We start from the raw sequence: 10,337 nt of genomic DNA, 5'->3' as shown, positions 1-10,337 counted from the left end.
ACCAACAGTCTTGGGCTGGTCCTGAGAATGTGTTGCTGCAAAATCTATGTTCATTGTCTATTATTCAATGTAGATACCACCAAATATGCACACAAATCAATGACTATTTAGCCCGTAAGATTGAATATAATGTATGGTACATTGTGTAGATCTATGCCTGGTCTAGCAACTCATGTAGAGTAACCCCACCAGTACGTTGTCATATTTAGCTTTCATAAAAAATTAAAAATAAAAGCCTGAAACATGTTAGCATTGTGTTGCTGAATGTCTAAAAGGGAATTGTCAAGGAGTTTACTAATAAATAAAAAATATCGAAGGAAAGTGTGTGTGAGTGGGATACTGTCTGGTGGGCTGTGCGTTGCTGGGAATACCTCTGGTCCAGGGCGTTGGTACACATTCCTCTAAGTTAAGAGGTACAGGGACTAACGACCTGGACCAGAGCTACCTTGGAGGCTGTGTGTGCTTGTGTGCGTCAGGGAGATAAAGTGACAGTGTTGTCCTCTTGCTCCAGTGACAGCCAGCCTTCTGGTTATATATATATATATATATATATATATATATATATGTAATACATGACACTTCAGGCATGTGTATCACTGGGATAGGATTCCACGCTGCACTTTGAATAGTGCTGAGGATGCAGAACGTTCACCTGACAACCTCTCAACACTAGCGCTGGGGTCAATAATGTTAGTTATTTCAAGTAAACCTGTGAGTTAAATGCATGTTATATAGTGACATTGTGAACGGCGATACATGAATAGGTGCACCACCGGGCTGTGTATTGGGACTGTGACTTTTCCCACTTTTGCAGATATGATTTACAGACATCATAAATTATGTATATCCTTTTATTGGGTAAATACTTTATCAAAGTGATTTATTTATTGTTGTCAATTTGCACTTGCCTGAAACTATATAGGATTAACAGGAATTACAACATTATAGGTTGTTAGAAACGCATGATGTATGGCATTACATTTTAATTAATTATAAGAGGCCATAACACTGTGATAACATGATACATAAGAAGGTCCTGAGAAAGATTGATGACCATGAGACACATGTCCCTCCCTCCCAGGCTTAGGTGTCCCAACTCCCATGCTTTGCCCTCAGATCCTTCGCCTGGACTCCGTCTCGCATCACCCCTTCACTCCTCATTGAGTGGCTATGCAGGGGCAGTGACGTCGCACAAAGCCTCTCTCTCACTCCCTTCTTGCTGCATCACAACCGCTGCTAGTAGCACCCTGGCTATTTGCACTGACCGGGGGACAGGATAATCACATAGCTAATTAGCATAATAATAACTCTAAAGATAACACTAGCTAACATCACCACAACAGGAGTAATCTACGGAAACCATTTGCATTGAGATATCCCATTGGAACCGCTGGGACATGGCCAGACAAGATCAGGTCCTGCTCTTGGAGCCACAGCACGAACTGAAATTCCGAGGTAAGAGACCACTGAGGAGGGGAGGGCCCAACTCTGAGGGGAGGGGAGGGGGAGACATTTTTGTGAGTGGGGTAGTTAGTAACAGGCCCATTTAATGGGGAGGGGGCACACCATATGCCCATTTATTTGTCAAATAATAATAGTGAGCTAGGGAGGAAAATAATATCAAATGACTGGTGGGCATAGCATACACAGCATTTCCTGAACATTAACCTGCGCTAGCTAGCTAGCCAGCTTATGTTACGTTCCAGCCTGGCCTACTGAGAAGGTAGCTAGCTAACTATTCCTGCAGCTGCCTGACAGGTCTTTGCTGCTAATAATGTCGAGTTGACCTTCTAGTAACGTAAGGTAACTAGTTAGCTGGTAGCTAGCCTAGTAACGTAAGGTAACTAGTTAGTTGGTAGCTAGCCTAGTAACGTTAGTGCATTATGTTTCACGTGCATTGTGTAATATCGTTCCAGTAATTTAGGCGAGTCAGTCTGTTTATTCTCGTGCTAGCTGCGATTCAAGCACAGTCAAAATACAATTGTTGTTTGAATCGCAGCTATTTTCCTTCATGCCCGAAGACAATTATGTCAGTGTAATTATGAGCTAGCTGGCTAACAATGAATACCAGCTGATTGCCCCTACTTGCAAGCATCATGATAGCTAGCTGACTAACTTGGCTAGCTGGCTAGTTACTGTAATTAGTTAGCTGTCAGTCTAACCGCTTGCTGGCTTGCAAGATGGAACTGGGCATTAAATACTAGCTAGCTAACGTTATATTGCTATCTGGAGGTTCTACTCATCAGTTGGCAAGTGTTGTTCATGACTAGGTGTGGTAAGCAGCAATATGGCTCAGGATACCATATGGACACTTTGTACTGGGCATCCTATGAATTACAACGTGTCCAGTTAGTTAAATATTAATTAATTGACCCCACTCAGTAGGCTACGTTCCCTGAAACATTATCACAAGAATGTAACATTAGGCCACTTTTGAGATACAAAATAATGAATAGCCTTTCATCTGTGTTCGTTGAATTATATATAGGGTCTTTACACAGTAATTTGAGATGCCCCATTGCCTTGTCAAACCAATATAATCCATCGCTTAAAGGTGCAATATGCAGAAATTGCTCTGCCATTTCCTGGTTGCTAAAATTCTAATAATTCGCCTCATTTCAGTTTGTGACAAAACAGGCAGTGTAGGGAATCATTGTACCATCTAAACCGCTGTGAAATATATTTTCAATAGCCATTTTTGTATTTTCTGCTGTTTGAAGCTGGTTTACAAAACTGATAGTTAAGAACAGGAAACATAGAAATAGAGCACATAGAACATATCTACCACTTCTTAGACTTGCTTTCCATGAGGATGACAGATCTGTAACTCACATTTCTATGTGAATTTGGTTGGGTCGCACAAAAAGTTAAAGCAGCTTTAAACTGCACTGCTTGTTGTGAAGGTAGCCTCTTTATTTGTCTTGTCTCATGGCAAAGAAACTGAGCCAACTAATTGATAACTACGAGAAGTAGGCTTACCTCAAGAAAGTCCCAAGCCACACAGGCTAGTACAGGTGTTCATGGGCCCCTGGAGGTCTGCAAGGGTCTTTCAGGGTCTTCAGCAAAGTGACAGAAATAACTAAAAAGTCAAGACTTCTGTCAGGTAAAATCACAATCATAGGTATTCTCTCATATAAGCCTGATATTGTTATTTACGGGGCCTCAACATGAACAAGTTGGGGAACCCAGGGCTAGTATGCCTACACAATTATTGTCAATATAGATCAGAAATGGGCAACTGGTGGCCCGCGGCCCCCCTTTTGTAGGCCTGCGGATCAATTTCCCCAAAAATGTATATTATTCGTATTATTATTATTTTTTTTGGGGGACGGACGGACTCCGTCTGTCTCAACTTACTGTTGACAGTTAGAATAGTAGAATACACAAGGTGCAATTTCGAAATGTGGTTGTGCATCAACAGTTTTTCTATTGTAATGTCAGTCACTGGTAGTCACTCAATTACTCCATGTCACCTAACATTTTTAAGATTGGTAAATTAGTCTAGTTGTATTAATCATGGTCAAATTACTGACCGGGAGGCCCCCATTGATTTTGTTAGTCACTCTCACTCAGATATCGTATTCAAAACTGCGAACATTTCTCTCTGCCCCATGGCAAAATGAGTAGAATTTCATGAAATTTGTTATCGTAAAATCTTCTCTCTGCCACCTTGGCAAAATGTGTAGAATTGCAGCAAACTTGCTTTAAAACTGCATAATTTTCTCTACATCTAATGAAATAATGGGGAGAATTGCAGGTAATTTACTCTAAAACGTATTTTTTTCGCTCTCTCTGCTGTAAAAAGGGGGGCCATTAAAATATTACGCTCACAAGATGTGGGGCCCCCAACAAAATATCACTTAGGGCCCCCAAAAGGCTAGGGCCATCTCTGACTGCATGTGTGGGTATAGATGTGAGTACACAAACCCGTGAGCCACTGCGGCCCCTCATGATGTGGCCCCCCACCCCCATCAAAAATTGCCCATCCCTGATATAGAGGTAAGATGGATATCGATGTTGAGACATGTTTTAGTATACGCTTTTCATATTACTTTGAAATTCCTGTTCTTTTCCCAAGATTTCTCACAAAAACAAGCGTATCTCTGAAATGCCAAGGGAGCACTGAGCATATACCGAGCTTTTATTTTAAAAGCCTTTTACGTTTTAACTCAGGTTGTGTCATGCTAATTTTAGCTTTTTGCCACCCGTGTAAATAACTTTGAAGATGAGAAACGTGCACCGCTATGTCAGCAGAGCTCGGTGCTTATTATCGGATGTAGGCTATTAGATTACAAAATCGGACGTTTTGGATATAATGTTAATGATATGTTAGAGAAGACCCCACTGAACGATTCAGAACATGAATAATCACATTTGTCTTGGTAAACATTTTTTTTTTGTTTTAGATACATTTATAACATAATGAAGTGAGATTTCATCAACAAAGCGCGTTTTCACCGAATCTGGGCAGAGTGGGTGGACACCCTACAATATGTTACCATGAAATGATGGCCATGTTTCGAGAACATTACAACACATCTGAGCTAAACTTTTCATTGAAGCAGTTTTGATTAAAGCCTACTAGTAGTGATATTGTACTTATACTACTACTAGTAGTGATATTGTACTTATACTACTACTAGTAGTGATATTGTACTTATACTACTACTAGTAGTGATATTGTACTTATAGCCAAGTGGTGAGTAGTCTGAGATTTGTAAGCCTGGCATTTTCCATTGTTTGGTAACTCCTAAATTATTAATTAAAGTCTTTGACTGGACAGATAATCAAATCACCTAGCCTCTTAGACTAAAATTGCCCATTGAAAGGCAGGCCTATAGTGACAAGAAATTCAGCTATGGTCCTTTCGGGCTCTTTATAAATCTCCTTATTCTGTATTAGTATCAATTTGGAACCGTCTTGCTCTCCCTCAAAAAACACACTGTTCAGACGACACAACAGCATCAAATATGCCCTTCAGAACTCTCTTTTTGTGGCTGTATTTTTTCTGCCAGTTGGAAAGCATCCCAAGGCTGTTGTAGATAAGGTATAGGCTACAGTAGTTAGCTGCATGAGTTGTTTCATTGGAACGATGTTCTGCCAGTTGTGAGGGTTTACATTTCGCCTCTGTCTTGGCTCAGTGTGCAAAGGGAAGTGTCAGTTGCTGTGGACATTTGCGAGGTGAAACCTTATCTTAGTCAATTTACTGATTCACACTACGAGGCAGCTCACTTCCACATTTCCATCCACGGCTAGCGGCTAGTAGGGCTGGGAATTGCCAGGGACCTCACGATACGATGTTATCACAATACTTAAGTGCCAATACGATATGTATTGCGATTCTCATGATTCTATATGTATTGCAATTCAATACTGTGATTTTATTGCGATTTTATATTCCAAACATATTTTCTCACCCTATGTCTGCTGCAGAGGGACGAGAGAGCCATGAGAACACGAGTTTTGATCAGTCATGGAAATAAAAGTGCTGAAAACAAATTGACTTATTATTTATTTATTTTTGGGATGGAGAACTAAAGGAAAAAAACTGGAGTTCAGGTACAGCTGACTAGCGCAAAAATAATATTGCGGCAGGCCTATATCGTCAAAAATAATACCCCGATATGTAACTGTATAATATTTCCCACCCATCATTATCAGCTGGTGTGTTTTATTTTGGTAGCCTGATATGGAAACGCTCAGTCTCAGATTTGTATTCATTCATTTTCCCTTGATTCTCCCATGTTCTTTATTTTAGTGCAAAGTGTACTCTGAGATCCTGTGGAATGTTTTAAGGCCAGTTTGTAAATCCAGTACAGCTGTATGTTGCTCAATGTCAAGTGGCCTAGCCCTCTCCGAAGCCTTTTGCTTCTTATCAAACTAGTTTCACAAAGCCAACATTGTAGCTGACCTGAGTCATTCTGTTGAGGCTACTGTTTTGTGGTCTGGCTCACCCGCTTTTTGCAACCTGCATGATTACAAGTTGTGAAACAAAAGTGGTTTCATATTGAGCAATTCCACAACAGGCACGTGGAATTTCAGATTACTCTTCAGTGAAACAACTGGGCGGGGTTTAATATAATTTAGAAATGGGATTTGATTTACACTGTTGTATGTGTTGGCATTCCTTTACAAGTAGCCTAGCCTTCTCTGTGTGTGAGGTAGGCTACTTGGTCAAGTTGGGTGTGAACTTGAAGTCTATTTTTGCAGAGTGATTTTACAGAGACAGTGAAGAAGGGAGCTGGGCCCGGTTTCCTGATAGGGATGGAATTTAGGCTTATAGGTGTTTTTAACAATGTATCGTTCCTACAGTGGCCAAAGATGTAGGCCTAACGTGCGTTTCCCAAAACACCAAGGAGCTGATCGTGGACTACAGGAAATGGAGGGCCGAGCACGCTCACATTCACATCGACGGGCTGTAGTGGAGCGGGTCGAGAACTTCAAGTTTCTTGGTGTCCACAACACTAAGGATCTATCATGGTCCACACACACCAACACAGTTGTGAAGAGGGCACCATAACGTCTCTTCCCCCTCAGGAAGCTGAAAAGATTTGGCATGGGCCCTCAGATCCTCAAAAAGGTCTACAGGTGCACTATTGATATCATCTTGACTAGCTGCATCATTGCTTGGTATGGAAACTGCTTGGCATCCAACCGCAAGGTGCTACAGAGGGTAGTGTGTACGGCCCAGTACATAACTGGGGCCGAGCTCCCTACCATCCAGGACCTCTATACCAGGCGGTGTCAGAGGAAGGCCCTAAAAAGTGTAAAATACTCCAGCCACCCAAGACTGTTCTCTCTGCTACAGCACAGCAAGCGGTACCGATGCACCAAGTCTGGAAGTAACAGGATCCTGAACAGCTTCTACCCCCAAGCCATAAGACTGCTAAATAGTTAGTCCGGGCAGCTGTTTGGTTAACTTTTTAACCATCTGCGTTAACTTTTTTTAACTCGTCACAAATGTTGCTGCTACTGGGTGTTAACCCATAAAATTATTTCATTCAATGTTTATTTATTTTTTTAATCATCAAAAAAAACAATAGTCCAAACCATACGTCTCTACCATATATGGTTCACAAGACTATTTACGTAGAGAATTTAGCATGATTAGAGTGAATAGAATGTAATTATGGCCATAGTCAAAAAGTGATCGTTGCTCAATAGGACTGTCACTGCTCCGCAGGCAGAATGGGGAGTGAATGCCCTTCAATTGATTATTATTATTTTTCTCAGCCATCTACACACAATACCCCCATAATGACAAAATGAAATACAGATATCTCATTTACATAAGTATTTACACCCGAGTCAATACTTTGTAGAAGCACCATTGGTGGCGATTACAGCTTTGCGTCGTCTTGGGTACGTCTGTATCAGCTTTGCACATCTGGATTTGGGGATTTTCTCCCATTCTTCCTTGCAGATTTTTTCAAGCTCTGTTAAGTTGGATGGGAGTGGCGGTGAATAGCAATCTTCAAGTTTTTCCACAGATTGCCAATGGGATTCAAATCTGGGCTTTGGATGGACCACTCAAGGACTTTCACATTCTTATTCTGAAGCCATTCAAGCGTTGCTTTGGCTGTATGCTTGGGGTCTGCTTGGGGTCATTATCCTGTTGGAATGTAAATATTCGCCCCAGGCTAAGGTCGTTTGCACTCTAAAGTAGGTTCTCATCAAGGATTTGCCTGTATTTGGCTCCATTCATTGTTCCCTCTATCCTTACCAGTCTCCCAGTCCATGCCACTGAAAAGCATCCCCATAGCATGATGCTGCCACCACAATACTTCACGGTAGGGATAGTGTTAGACGGGTGATGAGCTGTGCCTGGTTTCTCTCCAGACATAGCGCTTTGCGTTCAGGCCAAAGAGTAAAATGTTTGTCTCAACAGACCACAGAATAATTTGCAAAAAAAAGGTACATGAAAGACTAGGAGCTTAAGGCAAACTCCAAGCGTGCTGTCATGTCCCTTTTTCTCAGGAGTGGCTTCTGTCTGGCCACTCTCCCATAAAGCCCAGATTGGTGAAGTGCTGTAGAGACTGTTGTCCTTCTGGCAGGTTCTCCCATCTCAGCCAAGGAACTCTGTAGTTCTGTCAGTGGTCATTGGGTTCTTGGTCGGACGGCCAGCTCTAGGCAGAGTCTGGGTAGTTCCATATTTTTTCAATTTCCCAATGATGTAGACCACTGTGCTCTTAGAAACGTTCAACTCTCTAGAAATTGTTTTATACCTTTCCCCAGATATATGCCTCATCACAATTCTACCTCAGAGATCTACAGACAGTTCCTTGGACTTCATGGTATAGTTTCTGCTCTGACATGCCCTGTCAACTGTGGGACCTTATATAGACAGGTGTGTTTCTTTTAAAATCATGTCCAAACAATTGAATTGTCCACAGCTGGACTCCAATCAAGTTGTAGCGACATCTCGAGGTTGATCAGAAGAAATTGGATGCACCTGAGCTCAATTTGAAGTGTCATAGCAAAGGGGTGTGAATACATATGTAAATGAGATTTCTGGATTGTTCTAATGTTTTCACTTTGTCTTTATGGGGTATTGTGTGTAGATGGTTGAGAAAAAATATATATGTAATCTATTTTAAGTTCAGGCTGTAAAAACAGAATGTGGAATAAATCAAGGGGTATGAATATTTTCTGAAGGCAATGTATCTACCTCAATTACCTCGTACCCGTGCACATCGACTCGGTACTGGTACCCCGTGTATATATCCAATTTATTGTAACTCATTGTGTATTTATTTATGTTATTACTTTTTTTTTTTTTTTCTCAATTTTCTCTCTCTCTGCATTGTTGGGAAGGTAAGTATTTCACTGTTAGTCTACACCTGTTGTTTACGAAGCATGTGATGAATAATATTTTAGTTTGATAAAATTTGATTTCATACTGATAAGTTAGAAAGAAAACGGATCAGCTCCTAGAGAGATATTGCCACCTATGACTGCAAATATTGAGGCGGTTTATTATGTTTACCCTATAATAATGCACTAAATCACAGATTGGGCACATCATTGCGCCCATGTTGTCACACATCATGAAATATATTGAGGCAAACATTACAGTATTGGCAAAATAGAACTCAATTGATTGAACATTAACCTCTACGGGATCAGTGTCCCGTATACGGGACGGTTGAGCTATCTTGCGCTAATGTGATTAGCATGACTGTTGTAAGTAACAGCAAACTTTCCAGGACATAGACAGAAAGGTTTAATTCTTGTTAATCTAACCTCACTGTCCAATTTACAGTAGCTATTACAGTGAAAATATACCATGCTATTGTTTGAGGAAAGTGCACAACAACAAAAAACGTATCACGGCAACTGGTTTGATACATTCACCTCTGAAGTTAAATAATGTACTTACATTAAGTAATCTTGCTCTGATGTGTCATCCTAAGGGTCCCAGAGATAAAATGTAGCATAGTTTTGTTTGATAAAGTCAATTTCTATATTCAAATGTAGGAACTGGGTTCTACAGTTTGAACCCCTGCTGTCCCTGGCTCCACACCCACCTCGCCCGGCCATCTAGATGTGTGAAAGTTAGTGTATAAGTTAATGATCCATCATTTTGTATTTTCTCTATAGTTATGTACTTGAAAATGTATCAATTGACCAATTCAGCACATTCGGGCAGACTTGATACAAAGTAGTCCAGTATAGCAATGCTTCACTGGATCGATCTGAAACTTTGCGCACACACTGCTGCCATCTAGTGGCCAAAAACTAAATTGCGCCTAAACTGCAATATTATATTGCTAAATGGCATGTTATTTTTATTATATTATTATTATATTTCTGATTAGCCATGACCTTAATTGCATCAGCTGCTCTACTTATTAAAATGGAGTAATAACAGCTAGTTTTCAGTTTTCCCCTGACCATTCCGTTTTTTTGACCATTTTAATTGAAAACAATCACTGTAAGGTACTTAATTGTTACCCAGAAATGATTTGATATTAAGATAGCAATGGACCTTTTAATAAAAAATAGAAAACCTTAAATATTTTATTTAGAATTTTTTTTAACTCACAACATATTCTTTTCATGTTCATATATGTTGTAGCGTAGTCCCTATTTGACATAATGTGAGGAGTATCCCGAGTGGCGCAGTGGTCTAAGGCACTGCATCGCAGTGCTAGCTGTGCCACTAGAGATCCTGGTTCGAATCCAAGCTCTGTTGTAGCCGGCCGCGACCGGGAGACCCATGGGGCGGCGCACAATTGGCCCAGCGTCGTCCATGGTAGGGGAGGGAATGGCCGGCAGGGGATGTAGCTCAGTTGGTAGAGCATGGCGTTTGCAACGCCAGGGTTGTGGGTTCGATA

The 10,337-nt window shown here is 40.9% G+C and overlaps 1 protein-coding gene across 1 annotated transcript in view; it reads left to right on the top strand.

Annotated features, from left to right (window-relative positions):
• The first annotated feature begins 1,129 nt into the window (after positions 1–1,129).
• The window catches only part of LOC121577959 (vesicle-associated membrane protein-associated protein B), a 33,852-nt gene continuing 24,644 nt past the window's right edge, over positions 1,130–10,337 (top strand). The window contains exon 1 of the mRNA XM_041891965.2: positions 1,130–1,455. Within this exon, the coding sequence (XP_041747899.1) occupies positions 1,398–1,455 (58 nt within the window). The 5' untranslated portion in view covers positions 1,130–1,397. The remainder of the gene's footprint in view (positions 1,456–10,337) is intronic.

Source organism: Coregonus clupeaformis, chromosome 12, assembly GCF_020615455.1.
Source record: "Coregonus clupeaformis isolate EN_2021a chromosome 12, ASM2061545v1, whole genome shotgun sequence".
NCBI lineage: Eukaryota > Metazoa > Chordata > Actinopteri > Salmoniformes > Salmonidae > Coregonus > Coregonus clupeaformis.
The sequence above is the reverse complement of the archived record's forward strand: the minus strand, read 5'-3'. Positions and strand labels throughout refer to the sequence as shown.